At 40.2% G+C, this 24,301-nt stretch overlaps 1 protein-coding gene across 1 annotated transcript in view; it reads left to right on the forward strand.

Annotated features, from left to right (window-relative positions):
* otol1 (otolin 1) overlaps positions 1-20,700 on the forward strand; it is a 39,863-nt gene extending 19,163 nt beyond the window's left edge. Inside the window, exons 4-7 of the mRNA XM_062976989.1 lie at positions 13,674-14,048; positions 15,504-15,593; positions 17,709-17,780; positions 19,193-20,700. Of these exons, the coding sequence (XP_062833059.1) occupies positions 13,674-14,048; positions 15,504-15,593; positions 17,709-17,780; positions 19,193-20,091 (1,436 nt within the window). The 3' untranslated portion in view covers positions 20,092-20,700. The remainder of the gene's footprint in view (positions 1-13,673; positions 14,049-15,503; positions 15,594-17,708; positions 17,781-19,192) is intronic.
* Positions 20,701-24,301: the final 3,601 nt, after the last annotated feature.

Here is a 24,301-nt window from a genome sequence, read left to right on the forward strand (position 1 = left end):
GACAAAATTACCATCTGCCAGAAGGCCACCTTACTGGGATCTGGACATATTATTCGCCGATACATCACACAGTCCTAGACACTTGGGAAGTGTCTGACGTGTGATCCAGTACAACAGCCAGCAGAGTGTCTGCTGTGGACTCATCTTGTTGTGTTTCAAATAATAATAATAATAATAATAATAATAATAATAATCATCATCATCATCATCCGAAAATACATCACACAGTCCTAGACACTGGGAAGTGTTCGACTTGTGATTTTGTAATACGAAATCCAGCATATCTATCTTGTTTGCTGTGTCATAAAATATAATAATAATAACAATAATAATAATAATAATAATAATAATAATAATAATAATAATAATAATAATGTGTTGTTGAAGGCTTTCATGGCCAGAATCACTGGGCTGCTGTGAGTTTTTCGGGCTATGTGGCCATGTTCCAGTAGCATTCTCTCCTGACATTTTGCCTGCATCTGTTGCTGGCATCTTCAGAGGTTGTAAGCCACATTGAATTTCTTTTTTAGGGAGAAAACACGGGGTGTTAATACTACTACTACTACTACTAAGAATAATTTAGAGGCAAGTGATGAGTTCCCAAAGGATGGTTATCAATGAGCCACTCAGCAGCAGACTGCTGACCTGCAGATGGCATTGGATTTACATTTACTCCAATTTCACCATTGTTCTGTTGGCTTTCTGGAGAAGTCACCAATCCAATTTCTTTCCTGGTTGCTGCATCCTCTCATTGGCTATGATTAAAGCAACAAAAGAAATAAAATAAATTACTACCTATCAGACAATTGGACTGGCTTCTTCTGTGCGCTGTGAAGAGTGAGAACTCTTGATAAGAGGAACACTCAGAAGGTAGGAAATGATAATAATAAACATTTCATCCCCCCAAATAAGACCTTCTTGCAGGAAACATTTGGGCTTCTGCAGTTGTTGTCAGTAGAATTTGATCTTTGAGAAATTATATATACAACAAGAGCATAGCTGCAAAGAGACTGCTTAGTTTTCCTTGGGAGAAACCTTAAGAAGGTGTTCTCAAAACGTAGGAGAAAGAAACACAGCTGTTCTGTTTGCTTTCCCTTGTAAACAAATTCTGGAAACTAAAATTACCTCTAACTTTTATTAGTGAACAAATGTCAATGATAACAGGCATATTAAAGTTTCGCTCCAGGGAAAATTTTCATGCCAAACAGATTTGTAGAGTAGAATTAAATATAATTGGATGTTTTGGCAAAATGTATTTATATGAAATGATCTTTTATGAAACAGAGGGCCTCGATATTTTATTTAGAATACATTTGGATTCTCTGTATAGTTAATGAATGCTTAAAGTGAGATAACATTATTTTTGTTGCACATTGAGTGTGCATTCCTTATCTGGAATTCCAAAATATTCCAAAATCCAAAATTGTTCACAGGGTTCAATACACACAAGCTTTGTTCTGTACACATAATTTCTTGAAATGTGATGTATAAAATTACCTTCGGGCTGTATATATAAGGTGTATATGAAAGATAAATGAAGGTTGTGTTTAGATATGGGTCCTATTTCCAAGACATGTAACAATGTATATACAAGTATTTCAAAATCCAAATAAAATAAAATGCTAAAATATGGAACTCCTCTAGTCTCAGGCATTTTGGATATGGGGTGCTCAGTCTCAAATGGTACCAAAAAAAATTTAGGCGGAAAAGAACAGAGAAAAAAAAACTGCCTGCAGTCCAAGTATCAACGGTGAAGAAATATAGAAAGTAGCTGTAGCAAGTCAGAATCAGACTTCAGAGAAATTAGATTTTGGATTACAACAACCATAATAGTTCAGCCATCATGACCACATTCTGGAAGCTGTCTCAAAAAAATTAATGTCTCCAAATACAGGAAAAGCACTGGTGAGGAAGCCCGCTATATACATAAATGATGGGGCCTCCTGGCTGTTTTATTTCCCATCTATGTTGCTGCAGACTTGGTAGTCCATAGAGCACAGAATTGAGGAATTTCAGACTAGATGCTCATTATTGCATTTCTGCTGAGCTAAAAAGTCCACCCCCATTATGTGACCACAATGATGTGACCATTTTAGAAGTAGGGGAGCAAACTCTCTCAGACAGTTTTGGGGGTGGTGATGCTTAGCTTCTGTTATCTTCCTTCTTTTCCTGTCTGCAGTTTAAAAATTACGTACTCCCCTTTTCCATACTTTGTAAAACCGTGGCAGGCAGTGGTTTTCATGATAAATCTGCTCCAGCTTTTAATTTGAAATTTACTAGCGCAGTCCAAAAGGCTGAACCTGTTTGGAGAACTGTGTTCAGCAGCTACCTTCTTTAAAGTCCAGACTAAAATTGGCTGTTTTGCCTTACTGACACGGAAGCCATTAAACTGCCAAAAATGAGAGAGCTGATTCCCATTATCTTTCTTCCAGAAGGTGGTAAGACAAAGTTATATTAGTGCAGTGTCTTGATGTACGAAGAAAGACAGATTACTTTGAAAGCTTGGAAGAAAGAAAATAAAAGCTAATTCCTGTACAATGGGGAAAGACTATGTGGATTCTGATTTATTGACTAGGTTTATTGCAAGAAAACATTAAGATGTTTTGGCCTGGTTCCACAATATAACGCAGAGAAAATCTCCATCCCCTGCAAGAAATCTTACATTCAAGAGAAGTTTTCCAAAGCTGGAATCATCCAAACTTCGAGCTGCAGCTATGTGATTCAAACAAATTTTGATTGCTATATTTATAAGAGAAACTTCATGGACAAAAATCAGAGCGAAACTCCAGGGACTATAGCCACTTTAATCCCCCTACTTATTACCATTAAGTTTTAGGCTGTCAGGGCAATGTGAAGAGCTGGGAGAGAGCAGGTGTGGTGTCCAGCAAAAGAAGTTTGTATTTCTTTGGCGAAAGGAGTCCGATCATAATCTAGCATTCCCTATAAACACTTTTGGGTCAGACTTGCTTGTGGATCAGGGCACCCGAAAGAGCTGCTCTTGTTGATTGTGTACACTGATGCCTTTGCCTCATCTTGCCCTGAACTATATCACAAACTATATCAAACCATTATGCAGCTACTACTAGATACTGCTGGCAGGCTGTAGCTCCCCAATGCAGAAATATAGAATATAGTATGATGCCATATCTATGAGTGACACTTTCCAAGACCTTCTGTAGATACCTCAAATTATGGATTAAAGCAAATCCTATATTTTGACTATACTTGAGCCAGAAACACATCTAAGAGTTGCAGAGGATGATCTTGAGAGGCTTACAAACACTTTTTGGGTGGAATATTTTTTGGGTATGTGAAATTGTGGATTTTTGCATTTCTGTGTCTACTCTTATTTCATTGAATGTGAAATATTTGTGAAAACAGTAGGTGTCATTAGGAGAAACTGTACAAAGAGATACCCTCTATGTTGCAGCAGCATTTCCATGGTCCATTAAAATAACAGATTCTCCAGCATTAAATGAGATTTCAGGACATGTCAAAGTAGACTGTGTTGATATTTGTCCTTGGCATGTTGTTGTGAGATGTCCCTCTATTTGGATCACTGTCTACCCTGAACTGAGGTGAGGAAATCTGTGAAAACTGTGACACTAGGACAATGATTCTCAGCTGTCCTGGCCAATTACTATAGATTCTGGGACTTGAAATCCAAAACACTTGGAAACCAGAGTCAGAAAACATTGCTCTTGGGCACTGATCACCCATCTGTGACTGGTTTATTGTGACATTTGAAGTACACACTCTGGTTGCTTCTCCAGTGAGCCAGAGTCATAAGTGAAGAACACTGTGGTTTATAAATCTGGCTTTTCGGGGGATGGAAAATCCAGAGTGCTGGATATAGGCATCAGATTAACAAATTACATTCTCTCGGCATAAGGATGGGGTCGCTCACACCGTCCTTATGCCAGGAGGAGGGTGAGACACAAAGTGGTTGAGAACGATTCAGAGGACTCTCAGCTGCCACGTGCCTTCCTCCCCCATATTTTTTCCCCATATTCAGTAAGATGTGGTGGGCCACTGTGTCCTTATGCCAAGAGGGCAGGGAAAATGGGAGGGCCTGAGATAAGCACCCAGGGGGCCACATCTGGCCCGCGGGGCCTTAGTTTGCCCATGCCTGTACTACAGGGATGTGATCAGGGATTACATACAGGTTCTACTAGCTTATTATGCCATGCAGACTGGGCCATAATTAACACTTGAGTCATGATGCAGAAATATTCTACAGAGACCCAGCTGACTAGACCAATCTAGGTATAATGAATCAGGATCTAGCTCTAGCACAAAGCTGAGTGAGGTGGATATACATCAAGTAACAGATTGGAAGTTGGCCCATTTCCAGCAACATTAGGTTCTGGCTTTTATATCCCTTCTAAAAAAAGCCCTCCTATAATAGCTAAATTTGAAGCAGTAGGAAAAAAACTGATTCAGAATCTTATTGCAGAACATTTAAGTCATTGTGCCCAAGAAGGAAAGGTGTTTCTTGGCACTTTTTGGATTATCTCTGACTTTGCAGATATTTTATATCTTTTACCACTGTGTTTCTCTGATGCTTCCATGAATAAAGCAACTATTCTGGTGCTTCTAGACTTTCTTTTCTTTGTTAACAGTGACATTGTCACCTCGACCAATCTTCTGTTCCATATGCCAGCTTGCTGCCTTTGATAGTCACAAGTCTTTCCTGAGTGTTTAAGTTCATGTTCTGCTTCGGTAAACCTCACAGGCCATTACCTTGCTAATTGTTAGAGTTACGAATCTCTAACAAAGCAATGGATTGTCCTCAGTTATTTGGAGTAAAGCATACCAGGACTCTTCTGTAAAGGGAAGTGACCACCTCACCTTTCACTTCTTGCGTCAACCTGATGCCAGCACCTTAAAAACAACCTCTCTGTTGTTTGGCTTTTGGCTGACTCTGAGGCTGGGGCTTTTGAGAGGGGTGTCTTATTGTCAACCTATTGGCATCAAGATCTCTGACAGTACAAGAAACAAAGTGCTCTGTGAGTCAGCAGGCTGAACCTCTGTTTACACATAATGATAATAAATAACATAAATAATCTTCTGGAAAACAAATCTCATAGTACAGCAACTAGTTTTGTGTTTATGTCCACTAGCTAGTGCCACAGACCATCTTTAGAAGGTCAGAAATTTCTCCCCATGCTTTGACGGCCTGACTTGTATTATCATACTGAACAAAAAAAGGGGTTGCTTTGGAACTACATATTCCCAGAACATACATCTGTACAGAATTAGGGTAAGGATACCGGATATAAAAAAGTATCAGCATTCTTTGGCCAGCAGTTTGTTTGATCCCATAGTCAGAAAAGTTTCTTTTTTGCACTACAACTTCCAGAATCACCCGATACCTGGTTCTAGGAGCTGTATTAAAATAACTAAACTTTTCCATGGTCTCGTCAATCCCTCCAAACTGAGCCAATGCTATGTACTGCATAACTTTAAATTTAATTCACAAAAGCAGTTTATGAAGAAGGCCAACTGTGAATGGGAAGTCTGGTGGGCTGTACTATTCTGGGTTTCTGCCCACTATCCTCTACTTTAGTCACACAAGTCACATCTTTTTTAATACACTTCGATCATGTCCATAGACATGAAGTGAACATACATACACACACACATATTTCAATTCCCTGATATTTCAACAGCCATAATAACTCAGGTATTCTCTCTCAACATTTTAAAATGTTTTGCTGTTCTACGACCCCATCAAGTTTTCAGCATGTCTTCTAGTCTCAGTCGCTTACAACAGCAACAGTTTGGTCAACATCCTAAATAGCTGCTCAAGGTACTGAAGCCTGTCATGCAAATAATATCAGCACCTTACTCAGTTTCTTTAAAATTCACACTATAACCCAGAATGGATTCCTTGCCCCATTAAGTTAGAAGCTTGCATCTATCAGTATTATCCTGAAATGACTGTGAAAATAGAAAACCGTGGATAATAGTGACTCCCTCTGAAATAAATGACATCTGCTGGAAGTTCTCCTGGACGACCTAGAGAATTCCTAGAAAATACATATTTTGTCAGATGTGGGTAGGTAAAATATGGGGTTCATACTTTATAAGTATTGTACTGCATGAGAGAATTCAACCCATGCATTTAAAACTTGGAAGTTCCCATGCAATGTGTGAATCTCCATCTGAACAGGCTGTCAATAGATTGTGTGACTGGCTGTTGTCAGTCATACGGTGGTGGACTGGACACAGCATTGAGGAACTACATTTTTTTACAGAGTTCTGTAAAGCATTTTGTTAGTTTGTTTTTATTTAAACATTTCATTGTTTTTCCTAAATGAATGACCTCTGTAAGGAATTTTAGGAAAATAAAGAATAAGCTATGGCCCAGAGGATGACTTCCTCTTCCTAATGCATTGGGAAACAAGTGCCTAATCTTGCTTCCATTTATTTCTTCCTATTAAAAACCTTTCAATGTGTGTAATTGTGCTTGACTTTTTAGTCATTATGGAATTATCTCTGATGGGGATTCATCTCTGTAGTCCTCTGAATGAACTACTGTGAATATACTTCAGCTACTCAGAATGTTCTTGCCCAGTCAACCTTACAAACCAGATGGTTTTTTTCAATTTTTATTAAAGTTCTTATTAGTAATGTTGCAGAGGACAACGTTTCATCAAGATGGATATTCGTTATGATTTTTCTGTCTGCTTATAAAATGAGTTCTGGAATTTTAAACAAGCAAAGTTAACAAAGACCTGAAATATCCAGGAATAAGGGACTGGTTAATATTATTCATTACGCCTCCTTTGATTTGGGCTGGAGTCTATGGAAACTGATGTCAGAAAACGTGTTAGCCTTTAGGTGCCACTAGACATTTTCTCAGTGGATATTAAATTGGAAGACCTACACCATTACAATGACAGAAGCACATCCTTTCATTTTGTAAAGTCTGTAGATTTCACAATACATTTCTAAATCCAAACAAATGTGTGGTGCTTTAACCAAGGTTCATGAAATGGCATTGCAATGCCCCTCGTGGCACAGTGTGTTAAAGCACTGAGCTGCTGAACTTGCGGACCAAAAGGTCCCAGGTTCAAATCCCGGGAGTGGAATGAGTGCCCGCTGTTAGCCCCAGCTCCTGCCAACCTAGCAGTTCGAAAACATGCAAATGTGAGTAGATCAATAGGTACCGCTCCGGCGGGAAGGTAACAGCGCTCCATGCAGTCATGCCGGCCACATGACCTTGGAGGTGTCTATGGACAACGCCGGCTCTTCGGCTTAGAAATGGAGATGAGCACCAACCCCCAGAGTCGGACACGACTGGACTTAACGTCAGGGAAAACCTTTACCTTTTTAATGCTGCTGCTGAAAATACCTCGACTACTTGTCTCTACAGCTATATTGTTCAAAAAATAAAGTAACCTCACCAGATCCCTTTGGGACAAAATGTAAATTAAAAGATATTATGAATGTACATAGAAGACAGAGCAAGAATGACCCATGGATTCTTCCGCATCTATGTGTGTTCAGCATAATACTTACACGGAGAGCATACATGCCAAGAAATCTGAAGTGCTGGCTAGTCTGCTGCAGAAAAATCAAGAAAGAAATAGTTTAGTGTGGCCTTGATAGTACTTGGATGGGAGGCAGCAAAGGAATACTAAGTACTGGAGGAAGGTGATAGTCAACTACTTCTGAGATTAGAGAAGAAGATCCAATGGAATTCATGGCGTGCCATAACTTGACAGGTAGTTTGAAGGTGAACACACACAGAGAGTGGCTCAAAGACTAATATGTTTTATTTGGCATATAATTTTGAGGTCTGCAGCCTGTTTCTTGAGATGCACACATGTATAGTGACACTATTAGTGGGACTGATAAAAGTATAGGGAAATATACATGCCCAATTTCCAGTTGCAGCCATTTAAAGGCTATGGGATTCATTGGTGGAAGATAAAGGTTGTTGGTTCTCCTTCTTCCCCTGTTAGCACCGGAGTCTTCCAACACTTCTTGTAGTACCAATATTTATATGGTCCTCGAGTAACAGACCGCTAGTCACAGAAATTGTAAAGATGAAAATATGTACAGTAGGCCCTCCCCCTTTATGGGAGGTAGGAATGTAGAACCATCACAAAAGTGGAAAGAATGAAACCCCTCTGTATTTTTCTTACATGAGAGAAAACTTCTCTAATTTTTTTTAGTTCTTTAGGTTGTCCAGGGTAGCAGTATGGTCAACTTCTGGCAGAAGCTGACTCTAGAGTTACCCTAGAGGACCTAGAGATTCTTAGAGAGAACATATTCAATAAATATGTAAATAATCAAATCTGCAAAAGTTAAATCTGCAAATGTGGAGGGATGACCGTACATGTATGAAGTTTTTTTTTGTACTTATTTCTATTGCATGTTGTATTTTAATTAATCATTAATTTGTGCTACCATTTGTAGACTGGCTCATGTGTGCACAAAAAGGGACGGTATCTTAGAAATGACAATGGGGCCCAACTGCCTCAATGTAGCCTTTGCTTGGCACCTCATCTGTTTCGTAGGCAATTGCAGTCAAAAACTGTAACTATTGGTCTGTACTTATTTCTGAAGAGCTACATGGCATAATGATAGAGGAAGCACACAACTTCAAGATTCAGAGATGCAAAATGAGCGTTTGTGGAGGGATATTGTTTCTCTTTAGATTATAAATCCAGGCTGCTTTGGAGGTGCTTTGATAGTTTTTTTTCTTGCATGGCAGAAGGGGAATGAACTAGATGGGGGTCTTCCACTGAAATACTGTTAAGTTTATGTTGGTTAAAATTGTTCTTGATTTTAAATATTGTAATTTTTTGCATTGTGTGAATTAGTTCACACAAACACTTTCCATCCATCTACCTCTGGCAGCCTATGCCTGCTATAAACATTTATTGGTGCTCTACGAGAAACATTTGCTTCAAAAATGACTGAAAAGGTTGAGAACTCCTCTACCTGAGATGTAGTAACTGCTACAGGAAGTGTCACTGCCCAACAGCTAGGATTACTTCCTTTGGGAGGTGGAAACTTTCCTTTCTGAGTCTGTAAATGCAGCTTATTAATGCTCTGAATAGTATAAAGACAATTGTTCTGAAATAAAAAAAATATGGTGGAAACATTATAGGCATACCTCAGTTAACAAAGCCTCTAATGAAGAAGCTATTTTTTGCAAAGTATCTTCCCATCTGCCTAATCCTCCTTTCCTCTTTGTTCTACATCTAGCTGTATGTTTATCTTTATTAATATTGGGTGGCACTGGAATGGCGAAAGAGGACTAGAGAAAAACACTTTCCCTGCTGGATTACAGCAACATGTGACAGCTGAAGTAAAAAAAAGGTTTCCTGATTTGGTGGTGAACATTTCTCTTGTAAAGCTCGGCTTGCTTTCATTTGATGAGGTAGAGGTAAAATAACCACATTAACAACAACCTCAGATAGCCAGCCAAACCTGGCCGGAACAGATACAACAGAACAGCCTGGGGACTAAACTCATCAGATAAAAAGATGGAATTATTATGTGAATTATTATTATTATGCTGATAAAAATAAAACCCCAAACTGCAGCATCCCTATCGCTTCCAGTCCTGTATCTTTCGTAGTTTGTAGTCATGCAATTAATTGGCTCATAGAAGAGTTTTCTTATCTTGTGTAGGAAAAAAACAAGACTTGTGTAACTTAGCAGAGTGTGAAAATATATTTTAACTGTCCCCAGCTGGCATCTTCGGTATGGGCCACCTTTATGAGAGATAAGGGAAGTTATACATAGGGAAGCATATAGTATAAAGTAAAGTTTAATGAGCTGCGATGGGTTTAAGGTGTGTTAACTGAGTGGTGTGAGTCCCTGCTGACTCTGGAACAAGTCAATGTAACCATGTGTTGCCTTCCTATTTCATCAAAAGAAGGGAACTTTTGTGAAAAGATGTTCTAATGAGGGGAAAACATCTTCTAACCCCCACTGGTTAGAAGCCTTGAAAAAATGCCTATAACCCTCATCATTATTTCCCCATTTCCCTGACATAATGCCAAAACATTTGTCTTGTGGGAAGGCATGAACAGAGATTAGATGATGAAGGGGAATAGCTACCTTTGGAGAGGAACAAGCATTGTCTCTAGGATGCCAGATAATGGGGACGTCTTACTGCTACTTGCTCTATTCTGATTCCCTGCACTGAGAGCCAAGATGGTAATTTGTATGTCTTAACAATGAATCGCCAGGCAGTAATATGTGTCCTTGGGAATCTGGAATTAGGATTTCACGCTCTTCACCACTTCATGAGTGGCATGTGTGGCACTGACCAAGCAACATCAGAGTGTAGACAAAATGACCAGAGTCAACCCTTCCTCTCCCCTTTACTGAATCTGAATAACTGAGTGCAACCTACTATTTCCCTTTGAACTCAGTTGGCAGCAACTGAAAGAAGTTAAAGACAAAAGAGGAAAGTGGGATATTTTAAAAGCAAATACAAAAGTAGAATGATGAGGATTAATCAGGACTGTCTATGGCAAATTGGGGTCTTTGGAGGATATGGTATTTCTAGATGTTTCGTCCTAGTCCAGATCTTTGGCAGTTTCTCAATTCCCCTAGGGATTGAATACATTTTTCTTCATATCTTCCTATCCTTGCTTTTTGTGTGCTTTCAAGCTGTTTCCTGAGAAGCTGTTTCAACCCTAAGAAGAACCTTTTACAGGTTTTTTTTGGCCAAAATCTATTCAGATCTATTATATGCCTGAAGCTAGGAGAGTGTGACTTACCCAAGGTCTCCCAGTGGGTTCCTATGGTTGCATGAGGATTGGAAATCTGTTTTCCAGAGCCATAGTCCACTGCTCAAACCACTACACCCTGCTGGCTATTTGCTATCTCTGGCCTGTGTAAAATTTGAGTAATTTAGATAGAGGAAGAGAGGATTGTTTGTGTAAAATTTAAGCAGAGATAATTTACCTCTGCTTGAATTTTCTCAGCATCCCTTGGATGTTCTACAGTTATAGTATGAATGCACCTAACACAATCTAATATTTATAAAATCTTTGAGAAAGTCACCCCAAAGGTGGTGTAAAATAATCTAAAACTATGATGAGGAAGGACTCAGATTGCTGCCCAATAATGAATTAAAGCATTGTTCCTCTTGCTCAGTATTGCCTATTCCAGCTGGTGATGCTTTTCAGGGTTTCATCCAAGATTCCTTCTAAGTCATCTCTGGAGTTCTTTGGAATTCCATGGTAGTCTTCTATCTAAGCACTAATCCGCTTTAGTCCTGTTCAACAGCCCAAATCAGATGAGACCAGAATGCCTTTCATGCTCAACAATTGTATCTGGATGATTCTTCTTTTATTGACATGGCAACGTCCTACAGCATTGCAGGATTTGTAGTTCAGTGAGGACTGGGTTGCTGTGAGTTTTCCGGGCTGTATGGCCATGTTCCAGAAGCATTTTCTCCTGATGTTTCATGCACATCTATGGCAGGCATCTTCAGAAGTGGTGAGGTATATTGGAAACTAGGCTAAAGAGGTTTATATATCTGTTGAAAGTCCAGTGTGGAGAAATAACTCTTGTCTGCTGGAGGAAAGTGTGAATTTTGTGATTAATCACGTTGATTAGCATTTAATGGCCTTGTAGATTCAAGGCCTGGCTGATTCCTGCCTGGGGGAAATCCTTTGTTGGGAGGTGTTAGCTGGCCCTGATCATGTCTGGAATTCCCCTGTTTTCAGAGTGTTGAACTTTATTTGCTGTCCTGATTTTAGAGTTTTAAAAACATTGGTTGCCAGATTTTGTTCATTTTCATGGTTTCCTCTTTTCTGTTGAAATTATCCACATGCTTGTGGATTTCAGTGGCTTCTCTGTGTTGTCTGACATAGTAGTTGTTAGAGTGGTCCAGCATTTCTGTGTTCTCTTCAGTGAGGACTATTTCATATTTTTGCCTGAGAGCTTTAATGTCTGACCGAATTGCAAATCCCAGGACTCCATAGAATGCAGTCATGACATTTGAAGTGGAATCATAATACTGTACTATAATTCTGAAATATAGTACATATGGAATATAGGGCAGTATGGTTTATTCTTTTACAGTGTTTCGTAGCAGATCTCCACAACTTGCAACCCACCAAGATGAAGCAGCTTGCCAGCTATTTATTGATCTCAGCCAGTGCACTGTTTGTTCCGCCTGAACTGTACTGGGATTCAAACTAATTCACAGATGAGTGTTTGGACTATTTGTTGTTAAATATCAGTTGCTCAAGCAATTGCTTGGTTATGCAAACAACTGTGCCAAATCACATGCCGCAGAAAGGCAAAGGTAAACCCCTCTGAACAAATCTTGCCAAGAAAACCCCATGATAGCTTTGTCTTAGCTCAGAAATGACTTTCAAAACAACAACAAATCCTTCAGGCAATTCTCTGTTGTCCTTGGACAGATATGAATACAGTACATCATTGTATGACCTCCCAGAGGCTGTCACTCTTGTGTAATAATGCTAGGATAATAATCATAATCATCATAATAATCCTTCTGCCATTATACTTAATCGGAGTCTATTAGATGTCTATTACTGCAAAAGAACTTTGCAACCAAGCTGTACATGATTCAGTGCCAAGGTAACAAAGGGTAAGGGGGAGGCATCTGGTTAAGGGGCAGGATTATATAGGATAGTGGTTCTCATCCTGTGGGTCCCCAGGTGTTTTGGCCTACAATTCCCAGAAATCCTAGCCAGTTTACCAACTGTTAGGATTTCTGGGAGTTGACGGCCAAAATATCTGGGGACCCACAGATTGAGAATCACAATAGAGATCCTCTACTCAGTAGGGTCTCCTAAAGATCTGGAAATGTTTGAGATGTTCAAAGCTAAGGTTTTAGAAGATTAACATTTTTTTTACTGTGTGAGTGGATCCAAACATGGGGACAAGTGAAAAAAGCTGATAGTCAGAGTTAGCACTTGACCTTTGGGATGGCTAAATTCTTCAAGTAGCCACTCCTTCCTTTTTTCTGGAACTAACATACCAAAGACTGAAGAGTCATCCTATTTCCCTAGCCAGTTGTCTTTTCTAAAAGTGCTTATATTAAATTTTTGTAACTTTAAGTGAAACATTCCAAGCTGCATGGTGCCTTATTAGTGTGATATAATATTTTTGAAAAGTCTATATTTCTCTGTTAAGCCTCATAGCTGATGTTTGGCATGCAAAGTGTACTTTCCCCAAGGTCAAGATCAGGCTAGCTTACTTTTATTTCCTAGAGAGAAAAGGAATGGAAGGGACAGAGCAAACTTTAGTAGGCATCACATTCTGTCAGCTGATGAGGAGCTACCCAAATTGGAAGGTGGTAGTTAATGGGGTTTCATGTAGTCACATAAGTAGGAACTAGATGTTCCTAAGAGCTACATCCTTTACCTTCCCCAAGTATTTGCATTGGGTGGAAATCTGTTATATCTGGAAAGGCCTGACAGACACTGCAACCTAACAACAATGGTTTCAATCACTATGTAGTCTAGCCTAGGATCCTGTCACAGTGTGGGCAACCTGCATCCCAATAATACCAATGAACTTGGCTTATCTGGTATGGGTTGATGAGAACTAAAGTACAGCAACTGGAAGGATATAGGTCTGCTATTCTCCTATTCCTGACGTTACAATTTAAAAATAGTCTAGTGTTTCTTTATGTGTCTGTCTATTTCTTCCTACAGCTGCAAAAATGGGGAGCATGCACTTGCCCTGTGCCATCTTTATCCTAATAATCACTATTGCTAATCTGAAGATAGAGGGCAAAAGTACCCCTTTCCCAAAATTTACTAAGATAAAAGCTGTTGGAAGGGTAGCTACGGAGAACCATGATGCTTCAGATGCACTACCCACTGAAGATGGTCTCTTCACTGAAGTATCCGAAATGAGCGACACAACGACAGAATTGTCTTCTCCTAATTATGCCTTCAGAACAGCCACCACACTCTTCCCTTTTGAAAATTTTACCCTTGACTCATCTGACTTTTTCTTTAACTGCTGTGATTGCTGTCCTCCAACCCCAGGAGAGAAGGGAGAACCTGGAGAACCCGGAATGCCAGGTATGGAAAAGCTAATATTCATTCTAATCCAAAGGCTTGTCTGCACTTGCCAATTCTTCTGGAACCAGTCCAGAGCAGAAATGGTCTGGACTAGACCTGCAGTCCCCAGAGGCGTTCACACACTCCATCACTGACCCACTGCAGTGGCTGGGTAGAGTATATATGGACCAGCTGGGTGGAAATTGATTTGGTCTGGCTGGACCTTTCTTTCCCTATTTCCATTGCAATTGTAGATGGCTGTAGAATTCTGTGAGAGCTTCTGGATATTGTGGGCACCCATTGCTGACATCAATATGACCAGGGAGAAGGAGGAGCTGTTCCCTTTCCTTCTCTATGGTCATTCAGATGCCTTGGTTGATGGCCAGGTGCTGTCTGCAGTGGAAATGGAAGGTGACATTAGCCCGATCCATCCCCTTGTTGCTTCATTGATGAGCAGGGAAAAGGGGATGGTGGCCTTTGTGGACAGCAGACTGGTTTACATCAGAGCTGCTCTGCAGTCCACATTGTGCCCAAAGTGCAGGGTTGCTCCAGAGTTTTGATGAAACTTTCAGGCATTCCTTGGTTTTCCTTAGCCTGGAGCTAAGCTGGTTTTTCTGGCCCACTTTGGAGTTTGAGGTTCGTGTAGAAAAACTCCAAGTATTATTGAATTATTATGATACTATTTTGTAATTGCTGTCTCTAATATTTCCATATGATCCTGTCTATATTTTGAGATTTTCCATAGAGAGTTTTTTTCTGTCCATCGATGTCCTTCTTCTCCCTGGTCAGATAGATGGAAACATGAGAGAGGTTCTTGATTTTGCTGTAAGGCTCTGGAACTTCCTTTTAAAGGCCCTTCCACAAGGCCCTTTATCCCAGGATCTGATCCCAGATTATTTGCTTCATCCTGGAATATATGAGTCCTCATTGCCAGATAACCTGGGATAAACAGATAATCTGGGATCAGATTCTGGGATATAGGGGCAATGGGGAAGGACCTTAAGAGAGATTAAACTGGCACTCCTTGCTATCTTTCTTTGAGCCTTTTTTTTTTTTTTAAATGGCAGGTCTTTGAAGATTGAATTCTGGGCAAGGGATGCTGAAACTGTATTATGTAATATTAATGCAGCTGTTGTCATTGAACCCACCCAGAAATAATAAGAGCTGTCTACATTCAATTCTATGGGTGCTAACTTGGGAGTAAGCTACACTGAACACATGGAGAGCACTTCAAAGGAGACATTGTGCTTGTAAGAGTATTTAAGGTTGAAAATTGATGCCCTTTGTAAGAAGCTAAAATTAAGAACACACTGTCTGACAGTGTTGAGCCCACCCACCTTATAAACAATTTAAGTGGGGGAACTGGTAGCGGTTGCATTATCCATAGTTTATTTGATAGAGGGATTTATTTAGTCCTTTGATCTGTCAATTATTTAACATAATATTTATTCAAAACATTTTTTTTTAAAAAAATAGGTATTAAAGGAGATATGGGAGAAAAGGGCCTTCCAGGTTTACCAGGAGCTCCTGGACTACAAGGCCCAAAAGGATTAAAAGGAGACAAAGGTAAGGATGGAGATGAAGTGAAACATGGTCATAAATTTGTTTGGATTTATTATTCTCAGGGTTTTTTTTGAGGAACAAAAAAGGGAAGATGGACAGTCTTTTTCACACAGTCAATGATCGTGTAGAAAGGCTAAATTGAGACCAAAACTATCCCCTTTATTCCTGACCTCTCTGAATTCAGTTCAAAGTAAGGAAAAAGAGACTACAGGAATGGTTCCCCCCCTTCATAATAATGTATCCTGAAGTCATTCAATGGGGCTGTTATCAGAAAAGAAAAGAAATGGACTCTCTACAAAGTACCTGATTAAATTGTAGTTGTGGTAGCGGACATTAGTGGGGATGGCTTTAAAAGGGGATCAGAAAATCAATTGAGAATAAGGCCATAGATAAGTACTAGCCATAATAGCTATATGCTACATTCAAGATTAAATATGGTACACCTCTGAATACCATTTACATGAACATCATGTCCTCCAACTGTCCTAATTTGGCAGGTAGAGTCCTGATTACTCCTCTGTTGTCGTACTTTTTCATCTGTTTCTAAAATGTCCCAGCTTCTCTCCATTCCTCCCACTGTCCTGTTTTCTTTCCCCCTTCAACTGTCCTAAGCTTTCTTCAGATTTTCCACAACATGTGGTGATTCCAGTGGCCATGTGACAAGATCCTTAGAGCAGTCCACCTTAAAATCAGTTTAAACAGTTTAAACCAGTGGTTCTCAACATGTGGGTCCCCAGATGTTTTGGCTTTCAACTCCCAAAAATCCCAACAGCTGGTAAACTGGCTGGGATTTCTGGGAGTTGTAGGCCAAAACACCTGGTAACCCAGAGGTTGAGAACCACTGGTTTAAAGAAATATAAACAGTTTAAAGGTTAAATGCTTATGACATGAAATAACAATTAAAACAAGCATGAAAGCAATTAAAAATCCATATATACTGGCAAAAAAATGCCCTGATTTTATTTTTTCAGCTCACATGGTCAATCAGTTTGGTAGTACATACAATGACTACTGGTGAACCACCACAGCCACTGTATTGCTGGTCAGAACCAGCTGCCCAGAAGAGCAACATTACTTTTGGTAAGATCACAACGGGGCACCTAGCTATTTGATCACCAGAAGTAGTTATCAGCATGGCTCTGCCAGGGAGCTGCTCCTGGCCAGCAAAACAGTGGTAGGTCTTTTTGATGCGTGGATCATTCTGGAGCCAGCTCAATCCAGCCATTCACACATCAAAACCACCAGGGGCCACTCTGGAGTTCCCTAGAAGCTTAAGAGCAGGGATCCTCAAACTTTTAAAGTTGACGGCCGGTTCTTGGTCTATCAGACTGTTGGGAGAAGGGACTATAATTTGAAAAAACAAAACAAAAACATGAATGAGTTCCTATGTGCACTGCACATGTCTTATTTCTAGTGATAAAACATGAAAGAACAATACAGTATTTAAAATTAAGAACAATTTTAACAAGCATAAACTTATCAGTATTTCAGCGGGAATTATGGGTCTGCTTTTGGCTGATGAGATTGTCAAGTTACTTAGGATTACTGTTGTTTGCCTTCAAGTTTAGACCTTGGAGTGCCGCTTCTGGCCCACAGGCCTTAGTTTGGGTTTTCTTGCTCAAGAGCAACTTGTGATTCTTCTGATGGCTCAAAGGCTGGAAATAGGTTTTTTTTTTTTTTTTGCTGTGGGCCTGGTGATCTGGAGTGCTTGCATCAGGTTTAGGATGAGAATATTTTACTTGGCTTGTATAGATATGGGGTTATAGTGATAAATAATCTGAACTAAACTAGCTTCACCTTTGCTAGAATTGGGAGAAGCAGGAGATGGGAATTGAAGAGGTGGAAAGATCCCCAAGACTATCAGTTTACATATCAGGTTGGTTAGAAGAGGTGGATAAGAGATGCGGAGACTGGAAACTACATCAGTGGAAACTATTTAACACTATTACACTGCTCTGTTTAAAACACCTGATAGTCGTTAAGTGCTGAGTGTTACTACATTCCTAAAGATTTCTCATTGGGCTAAATCTTTATACTGTAGTTCTGTATTGAGATTGGGATGTGGTATGTCTTTTAACATGTATCAGCATCACAAACAATACTGTAAAAATGTTGTAGGAGATAAAGGGGAACATGGTGAGCAAGGAGCAAATGGAACCCCAGGATATCCAGGCAAACCAGGAGAACAAGGTATGCCACATAAGGTTTGAGAAGAATTAATGAAAACATATTTGTAAATGTTTATTGGTGCAGTTTTTTTTTTGCCTGGGATTGGTTACAGGAAGCATTAAACCTGTTGTTAACAATAGTTTTCTGACTACCAATCCCTGATGCAGGTTAGTTTCAAGATCCCCACAGACATAAACATCTGTGGGTGTCAGGTCTCATTGTATACAATGACACAGTAAAATGGCATCCCATATATAAAATGGCAAAGTACCCAAACAAGCACTGGAGAGAGCTCTAGGATCTCTGAAATGGCAGGAGGCTACAGCAGGGTATTCCTACGCTTTGGGTACTGTTCAGCACATGGTGAAACTCTCATGAATCCAGTGTAGCAGCAGATTGGAGTCCATATGGTCCAACCTGGCTGAGAACACATCAGCCTCACTGGACTGCTATCTCATATCCCTGTCATTGTTGCCACTCTCAATTGGTCCCAGAACTCTATGCTAGCTACTGGCTGTGGTGGGCACCCTATGCTGTTATCACAGAAGGGTCACATGGCCAGGAAGAAGGAGGTTGCTGACATCCCCAGTTTCTTATGGGTTGCATGAGCACCTCTGTTGATGCCAGCATGGGGTGCTGACAATGGGCAGGAGGTTCAGTGGAGCATTGCAGTTGTCTGGGAGCAGTGATGGCAGTAACATGGGCATGATCTACCCTCTTTTCTTTGCACTCATCAATTTTTAAAAAAGGAGATGGTGACATTGCCTTATGTGTACATTGATCAGACTGCTGTTCAAATTAAGTAAAGGTAAAGGTTTCCCCCGACGTTAAGTCCAGTCATGTCTGACTCTGGGGGTTGGTGCTTATCTCCATTTCTAAGCCGAAGAGCCGGCGTTGTCCATAGACATCTCCAAGGTCATGTGGCTGGCATGACTGCATGGAGCAACGTTACCTTCCCGCTGGAGCGGTACCTAGTGATCTACTCACATTGGCATGTTTTCGAACTGCTAGGTTGGCAGGAACTGGAGCTCATAGCGGGCGCTCACCCCGCTCCTGGGATTTGAACCTGGGACCTTTCGGTCTGCAAGTTCAGCAGCTCAGCGCTTTAATCCAAATTATTAATGCAAAACTAAACTGGATTAACCTTATTGAACCCATGATATTTACTAGAAGTGGAGAAACATCATGGGGATAGCCATGAGCCAACTCAGGGTGGATCTGGGTTATAATGCCATGTAGGCAAACCCTCGGAGCTTGGAATTATTAATTTTTTAGACTATAGCTCCAGAACCGCTTAGTCAACAAGGTCACCCAGTGGTAGTGCATCATTTGGCAACAAAATGGGGGGAAATGTAAAAACTAAGCTATGTTTATTTTTACTGACGATGCTTACTTTTCTTTCTGATTTTGTGTTATTATGCTTAAATTTTCAGGTGAAATTGGATTTAAAGGAGACAAAGGAAATCATGGTCTGCCAGGAGTTAAGGGACAAAAGGGCTCCAAGGGAGAAACTTGTGAAAATGGCACCAAAGGAGAAAAAGGAGACAAGGGGGACCTGGGATTACCAGGTGTGGATGGGGAAAATGGAGAAAAGGGAGAAAAGGGAGATGTTGGTGAAAAGGGTTACTGTGGGGATCCTGGGGAAAAGGGAGAAAGAGGAGAAAGAGGGGAAAGGGGACTCAAAGGAGAAAAGGGCAACAAAGGAGATGTAGGAGTGGAAGGTGGACCTGGTGAGGATGGGCAAAAGGGAGAAAAGGGAGACCCTGGTGTGAGAGGTGAGAAAGGTGAGCCTGGTCCAGTTGGGATGATGGGGCCTTCTGGGATGAAAGGAGTTCCTGGCTTGAAAGGCATGAGGGGGCCTCCTGGGAAGAAAGGTGCAAGGGGTCCCAAGGGCTCAAAGGGTGAGGCCATAAGAGCCCCGCGATCAGCATTTAGCGTTGGCTTATCCAAGCCATTCCCACCCCCCAACACACCCATTAAGTTTGACAAGATACTTTACAATGAACAGGAAGATTACAATCCTTTGACGGGGAAATTTAATTGCTCCGTTGCCGGGGCTTACATCTTTTCTTATCATATGACAATACGAGGGCGGCCTGCCCGAATCAGCATCGTATGTCAGAACAAGAAGATGATCAGAAGCCGGGAAACCCTCTATGGCCAAGAGATAGACCAGGCGTCCTTCCTTACCATTTTGAAATTAAATGTTGGGGATCATGTTTGGCTGGAAGTCACACGAGATTGGAATGGGGTTTATGTTAGTGCTGAAGATGACAGCATATTTTCTGGCTTCCTTTTATATCCAGATGAAATACTGGACACCTTGCTATGAATATGGCATGCGGATCTGAGTGAAGTATCTGGGAATATCCCCTTTTTCTCTTGTTTATTTTTAAAAGCATATTTTCTGATCCAGATCATAGTTTATATATTTATATTTTTAATAAATATACACACATTAATGAAAAGTGCCTTGAAATACATGGCATTAATCAGCACATAAGAAAATAGAAATGCATTTTGCAAAAGGTTATAGAAAGTTTTCCAAAAGATTTTGTGTTTTAATTCTGTGGACATTAGATAATTAAAGTTACCAGTTTTATCAATCGGGATATCAATTCAGTTATAGGATATGGCAGACATGATCAAGTCTTTTACTTCTCCACTCATGACCTTTAGAGTTGGCACTGATATTTTATAATGCAAATGAGTCTGGAATTGTAGGATTTTCCCCAGTGTAGCTTGCATTAAATTGCTAAAATATCATTTGATCATTTCTTCAAAACACATCTATAGTGTTAAGAAAAATTACTTATTAATTCAGATTGAGTGCTAATGTAAAACAATGACAGTTTCAATCTAGAAATTGTATCATGTAATCAGTGTATTAAAGAAAGAGTGTATCCACTCATCAGAATGACTTTCAAACACTTAAATGAATTATGTTCTTTTGGAGAGTTTGCTAATAAAGTACAATGATTTCTTGATTGTGAGTGCTTTCTTCTGCATAATATGTAGGCTAATCTAATGTGTCATTAATTGGTATATCCAGCAATGAGAAATTTATTGAAGAATACAGATATGAGAACCATCCCTCTGTAATTGTAGTGATGAATATTTTTTTCCTCCCCCATAAGACATATTAGAAATTATGGCAGTGCTTAATCTACAGCATTAAGTAACATTTTTAAAGTTTATTATGAGTCCCCTTTGCTCTCAGACCCGGTTCTTTTTCTGTTAGATAATCAAGTCACTATCTTGAGATCTGCACAGCTGTGAAGCCATGATTCCACTTTAACTGCTATGAAAACATCCTACTGAATCCTGCAGTTTGGTGAGGCACTACTAGAGCTTTCTGGCTGATTCTCATTCTTTAAATGGCGATCCCAGGATTTGTAAGCTTTTGTGTGTAACCTTTTGTGAATGTATGGCTCTGTTCAAGTGTTCCTTAATGATTTAGAGTTAATACCCAAAAGGGGAGTGCTTATCTCTGGCTCTTATAGGGCAGACAGCAAGTTCAGTATTTTCTGGGCTGTATGGCCATGTTCCAGAAGTATTCTCTCCTGACATTTCGCCCACACCTATGGCAGGCATCTTCAGAGATTGTGGGCAAAACGTCAGGAGAGAATACTTCTGGAACATGGCCATACAGCCTGGAAAACACACAACGACCCTGTGATTCCAGCCATGAAAGCCTTCGGCAACACTTCAGTAGTATCAGTTTGTCTGGATAGCTTCACTGCTGAGTTCTGACAGGGAGTCCACATGGCATACTGGTAGGATTCCCCATACACTACATCCAGCTCTTACTCCATAATAGCTGAACATAGGATTTACTCCAAAACTTTCTGGAAGCTCAGAGGTGATCCTGCAGTGTCAGAGGTGTGGGTCATGGTTTGCAAAGGCACTCTGCTGTGTGTGTTAACTGGAAAATGAAGTGTATGAAGCTGATTGGCTGAGGCTGCAAAGACCTGGGGATTGATTTGACACTGTTTCTGTTCTGCTGCTGCAGAACCAGTTTGGACAAGTTTTTCAGTGCTGACTGAGTACTGCTGGTGAAGAGAGCAGTGTACTCAGAGGAGCCTTGCTATATTGAGGCCTGATTGCTGCTGAGAAAAGAAGGTGAAGAACCAGGACTGTATTCTTCTCTGAAGCAGATTTGTGGACTGAGAAAGAACTGTTTATGACAGTGATTAAAGGGACCATTGTAAATATTACTTTTTTTATCTTTTGGAATCAGTAAAGTTCCCGTATTTTTGTTTTGCAAACCCGGGTGGCATGTTATTGTTCTGCGGGTGTCTCTGGATCACCAGCACACGTAAGAGCTTCCATTTATCATCATCAATCCATAATAGATCTGACCAAACTGCTAATGGGTCATTGCTGTCTCACTCTCTCCCAAGTGCTTGGTAGTGATGTCACTTTTCTTGTGAGGTCATGTCAGGTGCTATGCTTAATCACCAGAAATACAATGTTTCCAGCAAGCTTCTGGGGAGAAAGTTGCTTGCTGCCAATGAGACAGCAGTGGCGGAAATGTTGATGAAACCTTGAACCAGATAGCCATGTTTTTTTCTGGATTTTTTTTTCAGAACTGTAGACATGGTCAGAGTCTCAGGCACCTTTTCTGCTCCCTCCACACCACTGCAAAAGATTATAGCCAACTTCTATTCTTCTTCTCAGACTTTTGTAATATTCTTTCATCTGCTCAGATATTTCTTGACATGGAGCCAAATGGTTTCACACCTGTGCTTCTATTTACCATGTTTTTAGGAGCATTATGTTCTGGTATAATACAGTTGGCTTTGAGACAAATTCTGCTCCTAGCTGAAATGACAGTGGAACAAACATCTGCACAGATGGAGAATTTGGGTGCTGCACCCCTCTTAATAAGCTCCTTGACATAATCATCCGACAGCACTCTGTGCATCTGTAGGATGTGCTATTTGTCACTGTCATTAACCTGCAGCTCAAAAAGACATCCTGGATGAGTAGAGCTTTATTTCATCTTCTCTCTCAGGTGCATCAAAGGGGAACACTTTTTAAGCAGCAAACACAGAGCTAAGCTGCCAGGTAAGCAGGCGGTTTGCACTCCTAATACCCGTTTGAGTGAAAAATGAAGGTGCTTCGGTGAAGCACAGTGAATTCATGAAAGCAAACTCAAGGATGTGACAACCTTGAAGCAGGGATTTCCTCTGAAAGAGACATCATGTTATTTGTGTCAGTGTGAAAGCCACAAGGTTTGTTAGCTGTGAGGTTTGTTAGAAGCTGGGCTAGATTTCTGTACTGTTTCATTTTAGGCTCAAACAAGGGTGCTTCAAGTGAGCAGAAATTTACATCCATATGTTATCTGACTTTTCAAAAATTAGGGAAAATTATGCTTGTGGCTGTTCATCATACTGCAGTGCTCCCATAATTGCCAGCTTTTCTGTCTCTTTCACTGACACCACACATTATTAGTTTTATGAATAGCATTAGTTGATGTTTTTAAACATAACATAAAAGGCAAAATGTTTTAAACAGATGGACATTTTAAAAATATTTTAGTAGGTGTTTAAGGAAACATTTCCCCTTCAAACTGATTTGTGGATTTACTTTCATAAATGGAATATGCAGGTGAGGTGGGAAACCTATTTTGGAAATACAGTACATTAAATTAACATTTAAAGAGATGCCGGCATTAATCTTGTTTCTCCTTCTCCAGTTCTATGGTTCTGTTCATGTAAGTTTGAACACTTTCTCCTATGTGTAGAAATTTCCATACAATTGCATACTCTCCTGCATGGATAGTCCTGGTTAATCCTCTGACCTTCGCAGTATTTCAGATGCTTTTAAAATGTTCCCGTCTCTCTTTCCTCATTTCATTTTTCTCCTTTTCCTCAGCTTATTTGTGTTGGCGCAAACTGAGTTCAAAGTGCATATTGTTGTTAATTAAGTCAACACGGGGGAAAGAGAGGTGAGGAGAGGGGAACATTATCCTTCCTTGTAGACTCAGACAACAGCAAAGTGCTGCAGCCCCTCCTAAGTTGTCTGCTCTTTCTCAATAACAACTTTTGTCACATTGACCTCATTCTATGTTGCTCTGTCACATACACCATGGCATCCATCTATGAAATGCTGAAAGATATGCAATTGGATACCTGAAAAAAACCCAGGTTCCCCATCATATTGGGAGAATACAAGGATTAAGAAAGCTCTCATAGTTCCCTGTAGGGATGGACAACTATGTGAAGTCTGGAGACTAAATTCTGACCACTGGGATTCTCTGCCAAGTCTCCAGATGCTAATGAATGCATAAATAAATGAAGTCAGTACTAGAAATAGCTCAATCGTTTCATTTCTGATTTATGGATATACTGTAGTGCCTTGAGGGTTCTTTGACATTGAAAAATGCAATATTGTTGCTCCTGGAGGCCTTCAGTATGGAATCCAATTTCTTCTACCAGAAAATGCATGCTGGGGAACTACAGAGGGGCCGAAAGGCTGCCAAAATGGCATTGGGGCCATATGCTGTCTATGGACCATATGTTATTAATCACTGATCT

This window comes from Anolis carolinensis, chromosome 3 (genome assembly GCF_035594765.1).
Source record: "Anolis carolinensis isolate JA03-04 chromosome 3, rAnoCar3.1.pri, whole genome shotgun sequence".
NCBI lineage: Eukaryota > Metazoa > Chordata > Lepidosauria > Squamata > Dactyloidae > Anolis > Anolis carolinensis.